This window comes from Ptychodera flava, chromosome 7 (assembly GCF_041260155.1).
Source record: "Ptychodera flava strain L36383 chromosome 7, AS_Pfla_20210202, whole genome shotgun sequence".
Lineage (NCBI taxonomy): Eukaryota > Metazoa > Hemichordata > Enteropneusta > Ptychoderidae > Ptychodera > Ptychodera flava.
The window spans coordinates 4,031,884-4,055,443 of NC_091934.1; the positions used below are offsets into that span (position 1 = coordinate 4,031,884).

Sequence of the window (23,560 nt, forward strand, 5' to 3'; positions counted from 1 at the left end):
GCGCCAGTGGACTCCACGTTACTAAGAAAGAGGTACAGGACTGGTTAAAAACTCAGCTAACTTATAATCTTCATAAACCGGTCCCTCGTACTCGTGGCGCGTTCCGAAGGGGCCGGCGCGTTTTCGTAACATCGATAGACGCCCAGTGGGAAGCGGATCTCGTGGAATTCCCTTCATCATTCGCAAAAGAGAACCGTAACATTCGATACATGCTAACAGTAATCGATGTACTCAGTAAATACGCATGGGCCAGACCGATACAGTCAAAACGGCAGATGATACGTTGCAGGCACTACAAGACGTGATTAAGAAATCCGGGAGAAGACCCGACAAACTTCAGACAGATGAGGGACGGGAATTTACTAATCGAAAAATGCAGGGGTGGTTGGAGGAGTCAGGCATTCATTGGTTTCACACCTACAGTGACAAAAAAGCTAGCGTCGTTGAACGTTTTAATCGGACTCTTAAGACGATGATGTGGAAATACTTTACATATAAACAGACACGTTCCTGGCTCCCCATTCTACCACAACTTCTCGAGAATTACAACAACACCGTTCACGGAAGTATCAAAATGAAACCCAGGGACTAACAGAGGAGAACGATTGGCAGGCATTTTATACACTATTCGGTCCTGAGTTGGCAGCCGGGGGAGCCAACCCTGAATTCAAGCCGGGAGAACGTGTTCGAATTACAAAATACAAGACCACTTTTAAGAAAGGATATTTACCAATTGGACAGAGGAGATTTTCGTAGTTTCAAAAGTTGTGTACGCAGCTGGCTTGGGAACACCACCAGTTTACAAAATAAAAGATCTGAATGGAGAGGAAATACTCGGCACTTTCTATTCTGATGAACTTCAGAGCGCCCTTTCGGAAGGTGCCGACGAGCTGTACAGAGTAGAACGAATTTTGAAGACGAAAAAAATTAGGGGAAAGAAATATTATCTGATAAAATGGCGCGGTTATCCGGAAAGTTTCAATAGTTGGGAGCCAGAGGAAAATGTTATTAGTACTACGTAAGTACTTCGTAAGTTCCTGTGCTGGTTCTTGTCAAGTACTACGTAAGTTCCTGTGCTGGTACTTGTCAAGTACTAACGTAAGTATTTACGAAAGTTATTCAATAAGTACCATGGAAAAAGTCTTAATTTCTTGAAAGAAGAAAGTGTCAGTTTACCACCTCGCTTCCACCCACCTGGCCAAGTATTTATCATGTACTGTCGTAAGTAATGTTCACTTATTGCATCTTTTTCAGCAGTATGTGGATGAGGTGGTATCTCAGTTCCTGAACATATTAAGTTTGCAAGATCTTCAAAGCGACTTCTCATGTTGCCACGGTCCGTTCTTTCGAGCGCCCCTTTTTCAGCTTTATCAATAAGTTCTGGCTGAAGTATAATGTACACAACTGACATGAACCATAGACAAGTAACTCCAAAGTCCACCCTTTTCATCATATCAAGTGCTCGTAAGTCAAACGGAGCATTATAAGCACACACTGTTTCACAAGCATTAAGAAGTTTGTGTAGGTTCTTGAGTGAGACTCGACGTTGTTCTAGTTGTTCTTGACCAGGTGGATAATAAGCTTTTTCAAGTTCCTCCTCCTCGAAACCGTCTATTAAAAATCCCTGGCTGCCGCTATCGCGTGCCGAAGGGCTGCCCCATGCAATTCCAAAGTCAAAAGCTTGTGGAAAATCTACTGGTCCGACTGTCTCTGTATCAATCGTTGGATTAAGTATATTCTTGAGAACGAGGGGGGTAAGAGCGTTCCGAATTACCAAACATGGAAGTCTGTAGTCGTGGCAAATTTCTAAGAAAGTCTGTTTGAACTTATTGTGAATCTCTTCTAGTTCTTCTAAGGCGGTACCGGTGATTTCGTACGACCTGGCTCGAGTCAACACATTCCGCCTGCAATAATCCCAAGGCATATCTTTGAATATGATAATGAAACTATGCAAATGGTCAAATGCTCTAGAAACAATCTTTTTTTCTTCCGGCTCCGTGGAAACACCCGGATTCGAGAAAAAGTTAGATGTTGAATTATGGAAGAGTCACAAATAATGTAGCGTTCCGAAGGGAGCCGCCCTCTCCAGCCTGACATTGTAAACTAAGAGTATGTTCTATAAACTGATTCTGAAAATCAGCAATCGAAACGTGGCGCTCATTATAAAAGTCGGCAATGTTGCTAGAAAAACTAGTGTCAAATTCTGGTACGTGATACACCTCGGTCCCTCCGCCAAATTTACTGCATCGTAACTCTTACCACTTCCAGTTGGTCATTTATGAATATGTATGACATTTTGGGATACTATATCATAGAAATTTTTTTTAAAAATTTTTTTTTTATTAAGATATATACTATAAGACAATGACAATCCTTTCTATTTCAGATGCAATAAAATACTTGAAACCGGAGAAAACATCAAAATTGATGATGGAGGCAAATTAGTATTTGGTGAATATGTAGATCCTTTCATATACGTAGACAGTGAGCTAGAAGTAGTTTTCAACATCGAACCTAAGTACGGTTCGGGAGGTGATCCAGCTACATGTGATGGGGTGTGTGTCAGTTGGCAACTTAGTCTTCAAAGTTTACCGATTTAATAATATTCCGTACCCTAGGTGAAAGTTTCGATGCAAGCACTGCTAAAAGTTATGCTGCAAGCCTGGCCGCTCACTCCAAGAATACTACTGGATTTTACAATCCATCTAAAGTGTATCAGAAGCGAGGGAGCGGGGGCCTCAGCCGGGCATGAGGTATTTTAAATTTCAGTTTAAAAGAGGGAGAGGGAGAGGGAGAGGGGTTCACGATTTCGCTACATGTATTGATATGGTTCAAGAAATTGACTGCGGTTTTAAAACAGTGAGTCCGTTACTACCAGTCCGAGAAAATCCTGCTATTGTACCTCGTAATATCCGAAAGGTAGTAAGATAGAATTCTTAGCATTTAAACCGCGCTTAAGTAAGCGTGGCCTTTCTTTCACTGTTGAGAGATTAATATTTTGTGCTGCACCTAATAAACCAGAAATTCAAGATGCGGAAGAACTAGTCGACTTAGAAGATTAGGCGAGATATATAAACAAATAAATGCTGACAAAAATATTATAGTGGATTTTGATGACCTATCATAGAATAATTATTTTTTCATTTTAAAAAATTTTTAGGATAGTATATATCATAAAGATTATTATGTCCCGTCGATTACATACAGCATTCAAGGGAGCAGTTTTACGAAAAGAATTTCCTGAAGTCAAGCGAGTCAAGGATATCGGGGAGCTGGTGGATATTGAAGGTATGGTCAAAGGGGCACGAAAGATGTACTCTGTTTATACCGAAATGGAAGTCAAATTATCGGATCCGAAAACTGGTAATACACAACCGCGTTCATTGTATGTTAAATTAAATGATACATACACAAAAGATGTAAGAGGATCGGGATCGGATGTGGGGCAACATTAATAGATCGCTACGATCGTATGCTTGATACAATTGAAAATGTTGAGGGTTCTGGTCTCGTTCTCGAGGAGATACTTAATTTTGAAGTAATTCTAGTAGAAGTTTTACTCGGGGCTGGGGCTCCTACGGGAACGGAACGAGTCCAACTTCCCGGATGGTTAAAAAATAAGCATTGTGTTAGCGATCTGGTGCTACCTTCGGGCAGCGAGAACTGTTTTCAATACGCCATCGTAGCAAGTTTAAAGTTGAGCCGACCCCGAGTTTCGTGAAAAGAAATGTGGTCAGGTAAGGAGAAAATGGAATACGTACGCCCCATTTATTGCTGACTACTGTTGGGAAGGTATTCCCTTTCCTACGCCCGCCGATCTGACTATATTCAAGCGCTTCGAGCAGCAAAATCCAGGCATCAAACTTCAAGTATTTCAGATCTACGAAAATGATCCCGCTCCCCCGTCCGACATAACTGTGTTATATAGTGCCCCTGGCGGAGCCCCTGACGGAACCGTTCCGATAGGGGAAGGTGAAGCCCGTTCCGAAGGCGGAGCCCGTTCCGAAGTCGGAGCCCGTTCCGAAGGTGATAGGAATCAAATAGCAAATATCTTACTGATAGTTGGCGAAGACGGCGGCCGTTCTCACTTCGTACCAATTACTGCGGAAAATCGCCTTCGTAATTCTCGTACTAATCGAAAGAATGAGCGCAGACGGAAGTGTATTTGTATGGTTTGTAAAAGAGGTTTTAAGTCAACAGAAGAATTAGAAAAACATCAGGTATACTGTGGAACAGACACTGCCCAGCCAGATTTTCCTAAGGAAGTGTGTCAATTTGAAGGACATCGGAAGAAGGTTCCTTCTCCCTACGTCGTCTATGCAGATACTGAGGCAATTATTGAGAAGGGGACCGGCCGACACATTCCAATTTGTCTTTCGTATGTTATGGTGGAACGGGGCCCGGGCCGACCCACTGTATATGGTAAAAGAACATTCACAGGTCTCTCCTGTGTTACAGACTTTCTAAAGGATATGAAAGAACGGGCCGAGTATTATTCTAAATCGTATTATTGGAAAATAATACCGATGAGGGATCCTTCTAATTACCGGCGACGGGACGGATGTGATCCAGTCTGTATTGCATGTGGAGAGCCGGCAGGATACCGAGTAGTGAAGGAGGAGGCGACCTTCTATTGCGAAGGATGCCGGCCGTCGAGAACCATTCCTATCTACTTTCACAACCTCAAGGGATACGATGGTTCTTTTATTTTGAAAGAATTACATGAAATCGACGCCGGAGGGGGACCAGAGCCTAAAATCATAGCTAAGACGAGCAATGGAGGAATTATGGGTCTCTCGAAAACATTTATTTTTCACGCCTCAATTGTTGTTGCCGGAGGGAAGAGGGAGATAAAGAGACGTTTCTTTTCTATAAAGTTTATGGACAGTGCTCAGCTGATGATGGGGTCATTGGCGAAGTTGGCAACGACTGTGCCGGACCACGGATGGACGACAGTACCACTTACGTACCCGGACATTCAAAGGGCGAAAGGTTTCTTCCCCTACGAATATTTAGACTCGGTTGACAGACTGGGAGAGAACCAGCTCCCGGAGAGGGAGGAATTTTATAGCGAATTGACGGAAGAGGGGATTTCGGAGTCTGATTACGAACATGCATTAAGAGTATGGGACGAAGTTGGATGTAAGACGATTCGTGATTATATGGAATTCTATTGTGAGACGGATGTTCTCCTTCTTGCTAATATATTCGAAATTTTCGCGACACATGTTTAGAAGCGTACAAGTTAGATCCAGCCCACTATATGTCAGCGCCTGGCTTGACATGGGATGCTATGTTACTTTACACGGGTAATAATTTGGGCTCATTCAAGATGCTGAGCAGATGAATTCGTACAACGGGGAATTCGAGGCGGCATCAGCCAGTGTAATATTCATTACTTACAGACAAATCATCCGGCCGTCGCCGGCGGAGCTGGCGGGAATTACGATCCGGAGAAACCGGTGACCGAAATAAAATATCTCGATGCAAACAATCTCTACGGCTGGGCAATGAGTCAGGCAATGCCTACGGGCGGACTTCATTGGATGACGATGGAAGAGTGGGAGGAATGGGAAGAAGGGGCCCGAGGCGGAGCGGGGGCCCGAGCTGGCGGAGCTGGCGGAGCGTGGGGACCTGGTTCCACCTTTCCACCAAGTTTTCTAGAAGTAGACTTAGAATACCCAGCCGAATTACATGAAGAACACAGCGATTTGCCATTAGCACCGCATCACTATGAATTTCCGAGGCAGGGCGGTCGACTGATTACAAGTGTGATGGATAGAGAGTCCTATGTCTTACACTACAAGTTGCTGGAATTCTATCTTCGGATGGGAATGAGATTGAAAAAGATTTATCGGGTGCTTGCTTTCGATGAAGCTCCATGTCTCGCGAAATATATCGACTTTAACACTAAAATGAGGACAAAGGGAGGACAGATTTTGAAAAGAATTTCTATAAGCTGATGAATAATGCAATGTTCGGTAAGACAATAGAAGATGTTCGAAAGTACAGAGACTTTAAATTTGTTTCGGACTGGAACGGCACGGATAGTGGACGTAAAAAGATTCAGAAGTATAATCCAAAGATGAAACATATAACTTTCATAACTTCCGAAGAGGATGGTGATTCCTGCGACAGTGCCCTACTGGAACTGAAAACGGATGACATAGATATGTAAAACCAGTTTTCATCGGCGCCGCAGTACTGGAACTTTCTAAGCTGCTTATGTATGAGACGCATTACAATTACTTTCGGGTCAAGTTCCCTGGAATACGATTAGCCTACATGGATACTGACAGTTTTGTTTACAGTGTACCGATCCCGGACCCGGATGTAACTTTCAATGATATAGTCCGAGAAGATGTTGAAAAGAATGGTGAGAAGTCTATATATGATACTAGTGGGATGAGTGACCCATGGAGGCCCCCAACTTTCCGAAGATTAATAAAAAAGTGATAGGTAAATTTAAAGATGAGTTGAATGGTGAACCTATTCTTGATTTTGTCGGCATACGCTCGAAAGTGTATGCTTTTCGAACTCCACTTCGGAGACGAAAAAAAATAAAGGGTGAAAGATGTTTGTGTTAGAAAACATTTGAACTTTGAAGATTATAAAGATCTATTTGAAACTGGGAAGAAGCCGGAGCCGGCACAGTTTGTACAGTTTGTACGGAAAAAGGCTGGAGAAATCCGTAGTGAAAAGCGCAGTAAAATCATGATGGCGCCAAATGATATCAAACGTGTGCAGCTATATAATCCAGACACAGGCGAATGGTTGGCAGAAACATGGCCGATAGGACGGACGACGGGTCATGGTTAAAATTGTAAAGACTTTAATCTACTATTTTCAATAGAGACTAGGGCATCACTGATAACATAAATGTGGGCAAATATATTATCATTGTGAGCGTCATCGCCACCCCACGCGGTATCTTTCTTCAGGATCTCAAGTTGAATTCCGTCCTTTGTGTTCATTACTTTTAAACCATTTCCATGAAACTCAATATCTTTAAAACTACGCAGATCGATAAACAGACAGAATTTATTCTTCAATAATCGGCCTCATCTATATCAATTTCACACCAATCTTTATCTTCAGCAAAATACCGTCGCACCTCTCGCCAAAATTGTCTTGGTATCATCTTCTGAGCGTACACTTTATTTGCAATGCCTTCAATCATTACAGACACAGATTCAATGGATGGGTTAAAGAAAAGTTCACTGTTCAGTTCTGACTGATTCTGATTTTTAGTGAAGAGTATAGCGATACCTCTAATGCTACGTCGTGGTACATTTATATTTTCATTGATAACCGTGTCCGATTCTTTGAATGGGATTGTTCTAAAATAATGTATATGCTCGTAAAGGTAACTTTTTCCACCGTTGTAATAACCAGCAGTTGACCTCGCGAGATCGAGGTCAGAAATCGTCTCGTATTCCATTTGAATTTTTTTTAATTTATAATTGGTTGTAATCAGTTTATTACTAACAAGTAATTGGGGGGCGGGTGCCAACGTAATTTCCCATTCGATATGACTCCCTAACGCTGATGGATATGCAACTCCATGGCCTGTTATGAGGGGATGAGTGAGACGAATAGCATATTTTGTTTTATATGTGTCAAAAGTAAATTATCGCCCACGACGGCGGCATCTGCATCGGCCGCGCCACTTCTCAATTTTCTTAGATTTTCGTTCTGAATTCCGTACAGTGTCATGTTCGATCTCTCCTTTTTATGTTTGAAGAGATCACGATAGCGTTCAATGAGGTTATATTTACTCAAATCGGAAAGTGCCTGGCCCTCAAATGTGAGTTTTCATACTCTCCCACCAAATTTTTTGCAACATTTTGTACTACACGGGTATTCCACCTCCCATTACTTCGAGATCAAAAACCAGGTCGAAGTATCTGGAACTAAGAGTACTCCGCTTTCTAACTTCGGACATCGTATGATAAGTGTCTGGCCTGGATCTGCCTCACTTGGATTATGAGCAATCACATGATGAGTTCTTTCTGACTTCGTTCCATTCGGTATTCGGTTGGTGAAAGTCGGTGATAATGTTCTATCGTACCCCATTTTCGTGTAATGTATATAGTAGAAGAAAAAAAAGAAAATAAATCACATCTTACATTTCACTTCGTGTATATAATGACTTAGAAGAAAAAATCACATCTTTACATAAATATTTCCGTCTGCTTGAAAGATAAATCGATTACCTGTGTCGCGAATCAATCGAAGAACCCAATATTCTTGGAGATGATGAGCCTCTTGGTCATCCTCAGTATCCTGGAATACAGCTATGAATTCTAGTCGCTTAAAGAAGTTAGTCTTTTGACATTCCTTCACGAAAGCTAATATGTTATGATATAGATTATCATCTTTGAGTCGGACACCTGGATTTGCTCGAAGGATATGTCGATTTACTCGTCGGAGTTTGCACCATTCCAATTCGACGGAGAAACCAAACAGGTCTTTATTTTTAGAAAGAATTTGCAATATTCTTTTCACCAAACATGTTGATGCCTATTAATACATAATTTTATTTATAATGACTAATGTTAATCCATTAAAAATATCCATAGCTGTTCTCCAACAAATCCGACCACCGATCCTGCTGTTTTTAATAGAAAACTAACAAGGGAGCCGATTAAACCTGGTATTGCAGCAGCACTTTTTGCGCCCAATGTTTTTAACCATTCGCCAAATTGCTTTACAATTTCTTTCGCTTTGTATAGCTATCGCTTGAGCCTTTGGGTGGACCTGAACCAGACCCGCCAGTTCCTGCTCCTCCTCCCCCTGCTCCCGCTCCTCCTCCTCTAGTCACAGCCAGGGCAATTGTTGATATTGTCATTCCAAGGGCAGTCAGTATTGCAGCGATTGTTATACCATTTCGTTTAAATAATTCTGTCAGCTTCAGTCTCAGTGATAATTCTGGATCAGAAATTACATCACGAAGAGACCTAGTCGTAGCCAGTCTTTCATGTGCCCCACTGATCATATCATGTTGTACTTCAATTCGATCATTAATTTTAGCTAGTCTTGTTCTGAGTTCAGGTGTAAGTTCTGTCTGCTCTGACGTAATTTTATCTCTTTCATTGTAAAGCTCATTAGACGCATATTTGCAATCCTTAATTCATCGATAAAAACTATGTAGCCAGGGTTTAGATTATTCCATTCATCGATTTTGTTTTCAATAGCATGTATTTCATCGGCATTATCGCTAAAATGTACTCGTAAGTATGTTATTCTATCTCTGAGTCATCCAATGTCGTAGGGTTTTGGTCTATCAGCCTGCCTGTTCATTAACGTTTTCGCTTCATTATCAGTCAATTGTGTTACTAATTCTGATGGATATTCTAATATATCTCTTTTAAATTCTGCAGCTCCCTACCTTTTACTGAGGAGAACATTAAATACTTCTTGCCTTTATTATATGTCAGCCTGGCGTCTCGATAATACAGCTCTCCATCCCTAATACTAGCATTCGTACGCATTAATTCTCGTTTATGCGCATCAGTAATCCTATTACTATCTAAGTATTTGTTAGCCATTATCTCTGTAATTTGCCCTCTCTGTCCAATCAACAACTCACCTGCGGGTCTGTCGCTTAAGCTAGCCTGGAAAGTATCGTCTTCTGCAGGGGTATTATTGTCAATAAAAGATGTTTCAGCATCATCATCATCATTCAAATTTGCATCATTGAAATCCTGGAGTGGTATATCTTCTCCTCCTTCTGCCATATTGTCTTTCTATATTACTACAATTATTTTTTATCCCCCCTTACATATACAGTAAAAATGCACATCTCAGTTGTTGAAAGCGTTGAACAATTGGCTGATTACATAGAAAGAACAAGTGCTGCATATCGACGAAGTTATAAATTGATGGGTCGAATTGATATGGCTCTTAATATTACTAAAGGAATTCTTGTAAGCTCTGCTGTAATAGCGGCAATTCCGACAGTTCCAGTTCTTTTAGCTTTAACTCCTATACCAGGTGTTGTTATTGATGTGATACAAGGGAAAACTGGTGTAGCAAAGAGACGAGAGAAATATAAACATTATTATGTTCAATATAAACAGCTGCTTACACAAATACAAGAAAAAGGTGCAACCCTTCGGAACGAGGAGGCTCCGGGGTCAGAACTTATTCAGGACATATTTCATCAGGCGCTAGAAATTCAAAAACAAGAAGGATTTAGTCCACCTCTGGAAAGATACCTAAGACATTATGGATTGAATGGATATGAAATTTAGTTCGTACCGATAGGAACTTCGTGTTCAACATCAGCTAGACTCCGCGACCGGCCGGCCGGACTGACTGACAACACAGGTCCTTTATATAGGCTAGTTTGATGGTGATGACTCACACGGAATTTCCCGTACATGTATAAACATGCTCAGCAGGGAATTTCCCTGCTTAGTTCAGGACAATGCACTGCTGCGCAGCTGCTGCGCCAGCTGTTGCGCATGCGTGAGTTCGTATATAGGTCAGGGTTATACTTTAGTTACATGGATGGTTAATTTTTCCTTCGCTTCATGTAGATAAATGAATAAAATGGGGTGTAAAATTCTTACTTCATCCCAGTTGTCCACGTTTACTCTACTACTCATGTTTTTGAGGATTAAAGCTCCTGTAACATACCAAGCTAAATGGGTGGGAATACATATGGTTTTTGCACAATACAGCTATTCACCGAGCTGGCTGTCGGGGAAGTGATCTTGTCTAGCAGGAAAAGGTTTAATATGATCTTAATCTTGCATAATCTGTGAAAAAGAGCCGTTAAACTTTATTGAGCTATAAAATATATTAGGGTAGGATAAATTTGAGCAATGCATGATGGAATTTTCGGAATTAGATATCGGAAACAAGCATGTCAAGCAAGATTTAAAGGAAATAAAATGACATTTTGGAAAAACAATTGCATGGAATGTAAAAATAGGCAGAAAGTTAGGAAAACTGTACGCCTTAGAAAATGAGAATTGGATAAAATGAATTTTATTCAAATGAAAACACAAAATCGAAAACACGGGGCATGTTTTCAAAAAATTTGCATTGCCATGGTTATCATAAGTAAAGAGTGAAACCGACAAAAATAAAGCACTAGTGCAGAATAATAAACCTAATGGTCATGGTATGATTTTAAAATAAGTGAAAAAAACACTCCTCCTAAGATCCAATGATCTTGTGACATAGCATTTCGATAGTTAATATTATGTAACTTGAATTTAGTTGTATACTGACAATGACAATGACTATGACCTGTTAGTAACCCCTTCTGCACGTGGGGCATCGTGAGAATGATTCCCTTGTTTAGCTTTGACACTCTTTTATGTAACCGTTCATCCGATCTTAGCGAATGTATTGTTTTGACAACAGCTTAAGGTGGCGGTAAAGGCTAAAGCGCCAGTTATAAACTTCAATAAAACTAGTAAAATATATAAGTAGTCAACATTCTCTGGGGTCAAAGGCATTGCAGAGTTATAGCCTGTTGAAACTTCTGAAAAAAGTGACCAAATAAGAGGAAGTTGCGGAGTCCTTAATGTATTAACTATGGTAGAGGTCCCCTAGCTTTTAAAAAAATGTTTGAAAAGGGAAAGTCATTTTTTGCTGTTTTTCAGGAAAGTTGGACAAGGCAGTACTTGTATTCAGAATGCGTGACTGCTATTGTAAATGCATTTTTAGATTCTTTGAGTGTCAAAGAGGTGTCAAAAGTGAGATTAACCGAAAAGACTGCTCTGTGACTTCAAAAGAGGGATGCAAATATGGCTTGTTTTCAATAACAGTTTTCCTACATGTTTTTATGCCAATTTAATCCAACCTTTAAAATGAGATATGGACATGGAATTTTTACAGCCTATCAACAAGGTTACAGACGAGATGACTTATGGCACAATTTTTCTGTATTTGAAGTACTTTTTGAAAAATCACATTTTGAAATTTGAAAGAATTTTTTAATAATTTTTTGATATGTAAACCCATGTAAAATAAAAAAAACAAATTTTAATTACAAATCCTGCCGTACACATCTTACAATTAATAGTGTCAACATATTGATAACTAATTTGGTAGTATTAAGTACTATCCAATCATTATTAAATTCAAATATGTAAAACAATGTGAAAAATTAAATTTTAATATTTACTGGTGTCATATCTCAAAACCATGGCTGCAAATATACAATTTTATATTCTTTGGAGAAAGTATTAAGTAAGGGAGTTATCCTGAAAATTTGAACTAAATATCTTGATTCTAACACTTCAAACTTGACATTAACTCTGAGAAAAGAATTCGTGCAAAAATAGCCTTTACCGCTACCTTATGTAATTAAAACAGACCGGATACTTAAGCTGGACCTCCTGTGTTATGTTGACAGATGTACTAATCGGAGCGACCTTCCTGTCCTTTTCACTTATGCCGACTGCCGTTAGTCAATTGTTTAGTTAATTATAGACACATACCAAAGTCATGACAAAGCCAGATATTCACTCAATATAAACTCTGCATTTTAGTGTGCTAAGGTAGAACCTGTTGCAACGCCAAGACGACATTGACCGTGACACACTCCTATTATCAGACATCAGACTAGTGTGAGACATAAAGTTTTACCATGTAACTTATGTTACTCAGCTGAATAAAGTGCTACGACTTAGAGTATATTCGTGTACCTGTTGCTGTCTCTACAACTGGACATTCCTTACCAAAGAGTGTACGTATCTGACAATAGCTACCACAACCACACTACGTGACAATCTTTTCATTTAATTCAAGACACACCGATCTTTAGGTAAGCCTAGTTACCAACAATAGGTTTGTTGCAGTCCTGGTAAACTCACCACTTAATGAAAATTCGAGAGCTGTACCAGGTTTTGGCTTGGCTTCCTTATTCAAAGCATGCTTCTCTCTTCTGAAGGGCAATCTCCTAATCACTACTGAGAGTTGCTCGACTAATACTACTCTATTCATGTGAAAATTAAAAATGTTCTTCACAGCATCACAAATGTGAACTCTTAAAAAGAAGAAGTGTGCACTTTATCTGATAAAATTTGGATATCCATTTTGAAGATAATTATAATTAAATTTTCAGCATTAATTTTGAAGGGTCTTTGTCATTATTATCCATAGGAAAGACAATGGCACCACATTCAGCGAAATTTAGATAAAGACTGGTTAACCCTTTTCCTGCCGAGCGCCCTTGTCCGTTATTTTGCCAAGTCAGTAGAAAACCACCCCATAATATGTGCCTGCAAAAGATTGGCTCTCCTGCATGTTATCCTGCCAGCCATTTTGGCAGAAATCGCCCATTTTTAGGGTTGTTTTAGCCGTACTTATACGTGTTAGACTTCGATTATTTCTACATGCCCGTAGACAGGGGAAGGAGCTCAAGGGTTACTGCAGAAAAAAATTGAGGTCACCGGCTTTGTTTGCCCCTGGGAGTGCATCATTTTATTGCCGTTTCATGTTTATTTTTTCTGAAATAAACTCCTTCAGTATTGCGCACGTCCGCTAGGCAAAAACATCACCTTACTCGTCTGTTAGTCAGAGACCCTGGGGGTCGTGCTAGGGGTGCGGCAGCACCGGCAAACCTGTCCTGTTTCCCCAGGGTAGGGTCAATTGAATACGTACCTTCAACGACTTGGCAGTGTGGCACAAAAACTACGTTTTTGCCGTTGTATTAACGACATGGCTGAGCCATTGAAGCACAGCTCGACGTAGTTTAGCCAGCTCATTTGGGAGTTGGCTTACGAGTGTTACCGTTCATTACCGACTTAATCGAGTGGTCCTCAGTCAGGTACGGGTTTGTACCTACATGGATTGGGCTGCAGCTAACCAGTGATAACCAGTCACTGCACCCAAGTCGTCAGTCTCACTTTTGCGATGCATGGGTACAACGCAATATGCTTCCATTGTTCTAGCCATCGACGTGTCCACATGCCTGGCAGCCATATTGTACTGCTAGCTGGTTTGCATAACAAAAGCAGTCCCTGCTAAATGCAGGCGGTATCCCCGTACAGCATATTGACCTCATGTCATCTTTTGAATTCTCTGTACGCAAACAGCGTACGTAGTTACCAATGCGTCAGCAAGAGGATACGTTTGCCTGCAAACCAGAGCCAATACTTCGGACGATGGAATAAATAAAAAATCCAAAGCTACGTCCATTGAATGGCACGGCCAAGGCGGTGAAGGACGTTGCCTGGCTTGAACTTGCAGAGCTGAAGCCCAGCTTAGTACGTCGGACACCAGTTTGTAATGGTATTTCCGAGTCGTTCATATCCGTTCCATCGGAGGAACAAGTCGAGCCGTCCCGTCAAAAATACGTTCTCATTTTCAGTCACGCACAACTGAATAAGTGACTTTCGTCTCGCACCATCGGCATATCTGCCAAGTCGTTTGCAAGAGGTAGCCTTCTAGATTAGCATTGCCGAGTTGGTCAAGTTCGGCAGCAATCTCTATAGTGCCAGGCAGCCAAGTACGTCCAACTCCGCCAGAAAACGATACCATGCTATCCTGCCAAGTCCTCTAAAAAGCAGTAAAAAAAACCCAGCCCCCCTCGGGTGTGGGGGACTGGCGGACAGGTTTCTGCACCTTTCCTGTCTATCGACTCCCTGCGAACCCATTTCGAGGGGAAAAGGCGTTCCTTGTCAGAAAACCTCTCCTCGGATGACCCCTAAACGCACAGGGGATAGCAAAACGTAGTGCCGTCGACTTGGCAGGAAAGGGGGTACCCAAAAAGGGCCCGATTTCCACCGGGTTGGGAGAATAACGGTCACCAGTGCTTAGATTCTGGCTACACCGAATTTCAAGCGGATTTTCACCGACTTGGGAGGAAAAGGGTTAAAGCTTGTAACTTTGCTATTTCATGACCGATTTGCATAAAATCATCAGCAAATGTAGTACTAAGTGAGACCAATTGAACAAAGTTATGTATACTTTTGCAAATCCACAAACACGTTCCCATGGAACCATGATATTTTATTAAACATTATTTCAAAACAGGGCACTTTCAACTTTCGCATTTGCTCTAAACATCTAAAAATTTGTTTTAAATGAACAAATAGTTGGTAGTTGTATTAAGTCAAAAGAATAATTTTGGGATTTAATTAATTTTAATGTCAAAAGTCTTATTTTTGATGCCGTTTCCACATTTATGTGAGAATGTGGATTGTGACCCATCATTTTAAAACGTACCTACTCTCTCCTCCAACTGTGTGACTTTCATAATTGAAAATTCCACATCAACCTCTGGAGACACACTGGCAGTTTTGTGTCAATAGCAAAATAGTGGCCATGCTTATCAATGGGGCAGTGTGTGAATTTGAGATCCGTTTTCAAACTTTGTGAAGTCATTACTCAATCTTGGCATAATACAGGGTTTTCAAGGCATCGACAAGTGACCGTCCAGCACTTGCTGTTATATGCTTTGAACTGTACATGAGTGTCTATGACAACTTTTGAGGTCAAGCAGCTCATAATATTGCATGATGAATTGATGAAAACAATGGTACTATTGAATTCCTTTCAATAAAATGTTTAAACAAGACCACCAGTTCATTACCGTATGCTGATTGTGCATATGAAAAGCTATTTTGTCATGTTTAGTGTACATTCACAAAGATCATTGCTCTATGAACAAGGCAAGGTTGTCTTGTGACTGTCACACAGTATCTCTGTACGATCGAAAGAAGGAGACAAACTGAAGTATTTTGCTGTGTATTAATGTTTATAACACAATGAAAATACTGTAGTGAAAATCAGCACAAAAACAAGAACTTTTACTAAAACGTACTCTTCAATGTTCAGTTCAGATTCAGTGAGTGGGATGCAAGGAAGGTCGTGAGCAATCGACAATCTTTGGTGTCAACCAATCCAGTCTTTGAATTATCAATGAACACTCACTTATTTTTCAGGTCATTAATCCAAAAATTACTAGTCAGTGGCAACAAGCCTCTGTGTGTGTGAATTTTCCCATTTATAATGACTATCAAGAAGCAATTGAAGTGAATTAGACATCAAGATGGGGCTGCAAAACTATGGCTGATTAGACAACCCCTTAAGTTGATGGTTTAAACTCTTCTGTGTTTGCGCATGAGCATTAAGAAGACCACTAGGTCATTTAAAAAACATAGCACACTGGTGCAATGATAATCCAAACTTCATAGTGGTGAGGGATGATAAAGTACAGGAAAATGATGGCAAAGTGGTACATTATTTTTCAAAAGCTTCAAAATATTCCTTTATACATGTAACTACAAAATATTTTTTCTGTATAGTTCAGTTAAAACTGAGAAAATACCTTGAAGGTACAGTGGAAATGGCTGTAATTATTTGTACATCAAGCCCTGAGAAAGTAAACATACAAGCATATACAATGTTACAGTTTTTCATGAATATTAATGCTCATTAATATTAATGAGTCGTCAAGAACTCTTGGAACTTTGGGGAGAACCCTGCTAAATGCATTGGACTAACTTTTTATAGGTTATAGTATATTTACTATTGAAAGCCATGGGCTCTTTATTTCTTTATTATTTTATTTGATCATACTCAACAAAAAAGACAAAAAAAATGATACACTGTAATCCAGTGTGTTCCAAACACATTTGCCACATCACTGGCGTTGCTACTAATACAGTAAGTATAATAACAATTTACTAATAAAAAATGAAAATCAATAAAATTGAGGTTTAAAATTCACAAATGATAAATTACAAGGGATTCTTGCCAAAGTTTCAACAAATTAATTTTAGAATGAAAATTGTTTCAAATCAGAAGAAGCAAGCACTAAACTGTCCTTCAGATAAAACTTTAAATGCCATAACTTGTATTGGGCTTCAATTGATGATAGATCAATGTAACACCTTCTTCCTCCTGGCATAGTCTTCTCATTCAGACTGCGGAAAGCTTCTACACCAGGTGTTAACTCACTACAAATGATACAGAATAGGCAATACTTAAATTTCAAAAAAAGGCAGTCCAGAAGAGAATCACCAATATGAATTTGAGAATGAGAAATAGACAAACTTAAAAACAGCACACCTTCAATTCAAACTTCAAAAGCTGTGCAGCATCTTGAGCTTGGGTTGGTTATCCAACGAGGTAACGTCTTGAAAATATTCCTCTTCAACATATACAGGGCCCCATTAAGAACAGCTTCGTTGTTCCCATGGTTGGCTTGGTCCGAGCTGGAAAAAGAAAAGGAGAGACAAAAAGACCGTTAATCATCTTTAAAAAAAGAAAAAAAAATCAAAAGATAACTCCCCAAATACTTACAATCCCTCTTTGCCTCCACTGCATCATTTTTCCTTCCAATAATTGGCCTGGTCCGAGCTGGAAAAGAATAAGAGAGAGACACAAAACCGTTAATCATCTTTAAAATAAGAAAAGAAATCACAAAATAACTCCCCAAATACTTACAATCCCTCTTCACCTCCAATGCATCATTTCTCCTTCCAATAATTGGCCTGGTCCGAGCTGGAAAACAATAAGAGAGACATAAAAACCTTTAATCATCTTTAAAAAAAGAAAAGAAATCACAAAATAACTCCCCAAATACTTACAATCCCTCTTCACCTCCAATGCATCATTTCTCCTTCCAATTGGCCTGGTCCGAGCTGGAAAAAGAATAAGAGAGACATAAAACCGTTAATCATCTTTAAAAAAAGAAAAGAAATCACAAAATAACTCCCCAAATACTTACAATCCCTCTTCACCTCCAATGCATCATTTCTCCTTCCAATAATTGGCCTGGTCCGAGCTGGAAAACAATAAGAGAGACATAAAACCTTTAATCATCTTTAAAAAAAGAAAAGAAATCACAAAATAACTCCCCAAATACTTACAATCCCTCTTCACCTCCAATGCATCATTTCTCCTTCCAATTGGCCTGGTCCGAGCTGGAAAAAGAATAAGAGAGACATAAAACCGTTAATCATCTTTAAAAAAGAAAAGAAATCACAAAATAACTCCCCAAATACTTACAATCCCTCTTCACCTCCAATGCATCATTTCTCCTTCCAATAATTGGCCTGGTCCGAGCTGGAAAAAGAATAAGAGAGACATAAAACCGTTAATCATCTTTAAAAAAAGAAAAGAAATCACAAAATAACTCCCCAAATACTTACAATCCCTCTTCACCTCCTATGCATCATTTCTCCTTCCAATAATTGGCCTGGTCCGAGCTGGAAAAGAATAAGAGAGACATAAAACCATTAATCATCTTTAAAAAAAGAAAAGAAATCACAAAATAACTCCCCACATACTTACAATCCCTCTTCACCTCCAGTGCATCATTTCTCCTTCCAATAATTGGCCTGGTCCGAGCTGGAAAAGAATAAGAGAGACATAAAACCATTAATCATCTTTAAAAAAAGAAAGGAAATCACAAAATAACTCCCCAAATACTTACAATCCTCCCTCTTCACCCCCAGTTGCATCATTCTCTTCCGATAATTGGCCTGGTCCGAGCTGGAAATAGAATAAGAGAGACACAAAACCGTTAATCATCTTTAAAAAAAGAAAAGAAATCACAAAATAACTCCCCAAATACTTACAATCCCTCTTCACCTCCAATGCATCATTTCTCCTTCCAATAATTGGCCTGGTCCGAGCTGGAAAAGAATAAGAGAGACATAAAACCGTTAATCATCTTTAAAAAAAGAAAAATCACAAAATAACTTCCCAAATACTTACAATCCCTCTTCACCTCCAGTGCATCATTTGTCCTTCCAATAATCGGCCTGGTCCAAGCTGGAAAAGAATAAGAGAGAGTTATGGACAAATATGTATATTTTAGGTCAAAGGTCACCGAGGTCACGTGACATTTTGTCAAAAAAATTGTATTGCTAAGTTATCCCTATATACCGAAAATCAGACCTCTAGCTCTATTGGCTCGCTCAAAATTAGATATGTGTATAATTAATGAGGTACAATATGTGGCATCATAAGGTGTCCCATCATACCAAATATTAAGGGTGTAGCACTTGTGGTTACTGAGTTATGGACAAATATGTATATTTGAGGTCAAAGGTCACGGAGGTCATGTGACATTTTGTCAAAAAAATTGTATTGCTAAGTTATCCCTATGTACCAAAAATCATACCTCTAGCTCTATTGGCTCGCTCAAAATAAGATATGCGCATAATTAATGAGGTACAATATATGGTGTCATAAGGTGTCCCATCATACCATACGTAAAGGGTGTAGCACTTGTGGTTACTGAGTTATGGACAAATATGTATATTTGAGGTCATAGGTCACTGAGGTCACATGATATTTTGTAAAAAAATTGTATTGCTAAGTTATCCCTATATACCAAAAATCAGACCTCTAGCTCTATTGGCTCGCTCAAAATTAGATATGCGCATAATTAATGAGGTACAATATGTGGTGTCATCAGGTGTCCCATCATACCATACATGAAGGGTGTAGCACTTGTGGTTACTGAGTTGTGGACAAATATGTATATTTGAGGTCAAACGTCACCGAGGTCACGTGACATTTTGTCAAAAAAATTGTATTGCTAAGTTATCCCTATATACCAAAAATCAGACCTCTAGCTCTGTTGGCAAGCCCAGAATTAGATATGTGCATAATTAATGAGCTACAGGATGTGTTATAAGATCTCCAATCATACCAAACGTAGGGGGTGTAGCACTTGTGGTTACCGCATTATAGCGATTTACGTATATTTGAGGTCAAAGGTTAGCTAGGTCATGCCACATTTTGTTAAAAAAATTATCGCATATTTAGCAATAAGTACCACAAATTGGAGTTCTAACTCTATTGGCTGGTTCAAAATTAGATATGTGCATAATTACTCAGGTAGAGGAAGTGTCTGGTCCTTTGACATTTTGTCAAAAAATTGTATAGTATAGTCATCCCTATATACCAAAAATTAGACCTCTAGCTCTATTTGCCTGCTGAGAATTAGATATGCACATAATTAATGAGGTAAAGGATGTGTCATCATAAGGTCTCCCACTGTACCAAATATGAATGGTATAGCACTTGTGGTTACTGAGTTATGGACATATATGTATATTTGAGGTCAAAGGCCAGCAAGGTCACGTGACATTTTTTTGAAAAAAATTGTATATTATAGTTATCCCTACGTACCAAAATTCAGACTTCTAGTTCTATTTCCAAGTCCATAATTAGATATGTGCATAATTAATGAGGTATGGGAAGTACAAGGTCATGTGATATTTGGTCAAAATACTTCGTTCCCACAGTTATTGCTGCCTACAAAAATTCAGACCTCTAGCTCTATTTCCAAGCCAAGAAATTAGCAATAAGGTACAGTATGGTATGAGCGTCAAATGTCAAGACCAACCCCAAAATTATGGGTTAAAATTTGGTTGCATACCTGACATCGTTCAATAGACACTTGCCCTCTTTGACTTTTAAAAAGACCTAAATGAGATATGGCCATAACTTAGCTGCACAGGTATACAGAAGGTCAAAGGCCACAGAAAAATATGAAAAATAATGCTTTAAAAATATTGTTCTCAAAATCGGCAGGGCCTATGACCTTGAATTTGGGATGAAGGAGCCTGACTATATGGTCTACAAAATCACCTCACGAAATTTTGTTTCATTAAAATTTATGCAAATGAAATAGATTTCAAAGTTTAAATTGAAGATGGCTGTTGGGTCATGTGTCTAGTTGGTATGGTAATGAAATGGAAAAACATGTCCTGTTAGTTTTACCCATATGACAAATTTGAACTCATTTTTATTCAAAGGTGTTCGAATGGGAAACAAAAGCGTATGTGGAATAATAATAAACATCAGAATGATTACAATAGGGTTTTGAGACGAAAGGTCTGAAAACCCTAAAAACAGAACAATTACTAGATGGTTTGAGACCTGTGGTCTCGAAACCCAAAAAGCACTCTGGCACTGGTATACATGTAACAGTGCTTAAGAGAGAAGATGGCAAATATACATGGCCTGTACAACTCATTAAAGAGACAAAGTCAGTCTTTTTTAATGAATTTTGTCTGATATGAGACACTATTTATATTGTTTGACATGTTGAAAGATACGGAATGAATTGGTAACCATGTACATACTCATCAGGATAAATAAAACCACTGCAAGAAAGGACACATGTTTAGTTACATTAATTTAGTTGTTCGCCGCTGTGAACATCCCCTTGTGAAAAAACACATAGAATAGAATAATAGCATTATGCATAGAATTATATGCCTCTAGATCAAGAACACAATGTTGTAGTTTCAGGATTCCCTACTACTGATGCTGCTTGCCAAAGATACATTTGGCGGTCATTTTGACCCATCTTATTCTTTGATATACAATTCTTTGCTGCAAAAGAGAACATTTTTTGTAATGGAAACTGCAAGAGTCAAGTAGTTAATTGCACAAGAGAGACTGACCTTTTGCACGATGGCAAAATTGTTTTCATCTCATTTGAACCTCAATGTAGACTTGCCCATGGACATTTAGCATAGAAATACCACAACAGAGTAAATGAAAGAATAAATTTCAGCATACCCCCACAGTAGTGTTAAGGTGATTCCTAGATTAAAGTAATATACTTTGGCAACTGAGGCATACATGTACTGATGCTGTGTACATTACACCCAACAAAAGCCAAACTTTTAAGCAATGACATACACTCACTCAGTGTCACCTCCTTGGTCTGGTAAGAACAATTAAGCGCAAGTAACTACATAGATACAAAGCATGCATGGGTCCGGAAGAGTGCTGTTCCTTTTTTACTTTCAATGTTGGATTAATATGTTCGCTGACATCAACTCTTGACATGATATCAAATACGCCTGTAAGTTGCAAATGCATAGTTAGCACACAGCCCTGCCATGCAGAGACACTGATTGACTTGCCCATTCTTCTTGTCATGACAGCGTGAATACACCATGTGACACTTTTTCAATCCTGTAAGACATTACTTCTATACTAAGATTATCATATTTTGTTCTATAAAGCAATTCTAAATATTATGCAACACCAGTAAGATAAAGTACTTTGCCCAAAAGAAATTTGATTCACATCCAGGTACATTTACATGTTTTAACTTGGGCTTCCTGCATACAAAAATCTTCTGCAAACCAGGGGCAGAAGGATGTAAGTAAGGGGATGTACATGCAGTCTTATGGTTTCAGCGGTACGGACACAAACTTGTACAGATAAAGAGTGAATGATATGTTCATGTGTGTGACATTATTTTTCACAGTATTCACAGCAATTATAGAGGCCGATTTCCTGTAAACGTTATTTGTATTTGCAGAGCAGTTTTTCAATTTAACAAACAAGTCAGTCAGCAAACACTGCAAAGACTGCCATTGGAATGACGCCACAACTAATAAGACATTGCTGATGACACAGTCCCCACTTGCTAATGGGTACTTTGATTACAAGTCTTTAGAGAGGATAGATTCCTGTTCATTTATTAGGTCCGTGATAAGAGGTGAGTTCAGTCATGATGAAAACATAAAACCAATGTGGACTGCCTTTCTAATTACAAAAGGTCATTAAATAAGTCAATTAGTAATTAATCTTGACAGGATGTTGCAAAACATTTTTGCATTTTCTTATACGCTGATAGATTATCACGTGTCCCACATTTCATAAACATTACCTCCAAGTGTCGATGAATTGTACTACAACACTGTGAGATCAACATCCATACAAAGTTTCGTAAAATTTGATGAAGTGTTTTTGGACATATCATACAGATTAGGAAAGTTCATTACTTATGTAGATTAAATATTAATTAACATGACACATGACAATGTTAAAGCAATGTGAGCTCAACATCTGCTAAGTTCCATGAAATTTGATGAATAATTTCTTTACATATCAGAGTAATTACAAACATTAATAAAATATGCAAATCAGCACTTAATTGATATGATACTGCATATCTTTGCATGCCATAACACCACCAAAAGATTGATACATCTGCATGACGTTTCATGAAATTTGACACAGCATTTCCAGATATATCACACTGATTATGAAAGTTCATTTAACATGCAAATAAGCAATTAATTTGCATGAAACTGCTGAGTTTTTTCCTTAACTTATATAGGACTGTGCGCTAAAGATCTGTAGCAAGTTTTATCAAATTTGCTGCAGTATTTCTACACATATCACCCTAATTACAAAATTCACCAAATGTGCAAATTAGAAATAAATTGATGCAATACTGACATATCTCATTGTGTGCTATTAGAGCTCTGCATATATGTCTTTACAAAGTTTCATGAAATTTATTGCAGTTGCTCTAGAAACAGCTCTTTTTCAAAAAGTCATTGTCAATGACATAGTCCCCACTTTTTCAATAGAATAGCTGTCCCACGGCCATATTGGATTGAACAATCATATGTATTAAAGAAGGAGCAAGTTTAAATGAAATCGCTACAGGCATCTTTGAGATATCCTCGTGAACAGATGCACAAACTCACGGACATGACTAAACCTATAAGTCCCCCGGACAGTGTCCATGGGGATTAAAAAGCATGAACATGTGGTCAGTGTCCAGTAACAACAAATGATACATAATTGGGAAAAT

General features: G+C 38.9%; 1 protein-coding gene and 1 long non-coding RNA gene across 4 annotated transcripts in view; both read right to left on the reverse strand.

Moving 5' to 3' along the window:
• Positions 1 to 15,705: 15,705 nt before the first annotated feature.
• LOC139136599 (uncharacterized) lies at positions 15,706 to 18,408 on the reverse strand. 3 transcript variants are annotated; one of them, XR_011553201.1, is made up of 3 exons: positions 17,844 to 18,408; positions 17,041 to 17,758; positions 15,706 to 16,928 (listed from the first exon to the last, which is right to left on the reverse strand). It is a non-coding gene; the product is annotated as an uncharacterized lncRNA (long non-coding RNA). The 3 variants fall into 3 exon arrangements; XR_011553202.1 differs by having other exon boundaries at positions 17,041 to 17,475; positions 17,562 to 18,408; XR_011553200.1 differs by having other exon boundaries at positions 17,041 to 17,186; positions 17,275 to 18,408.
• LOC139137760 (uncharacterized) overlaps positions 18,406 to 23,560 on the reverse strand; it is a 64,681-nt gene continuing 59,526 nt past the window's right edge. Inside the window, exons 4-5 of the mRNA XM_070706025.1 lie at positions 18,694 to 18,750; positions 18,406 to 18,611 (exon numbers count right to left, since the gene is read on the reverse strand). Of these exons, the coding sequence (XP_070562126.1) occupies positions 18,406 to 18,611; positions 18,694 to 18,750 (263 nt within the window). The remainder of the gene's footprint in view (positions 18,612 to 18,693; positions 18,751 to 23,560) is intronic.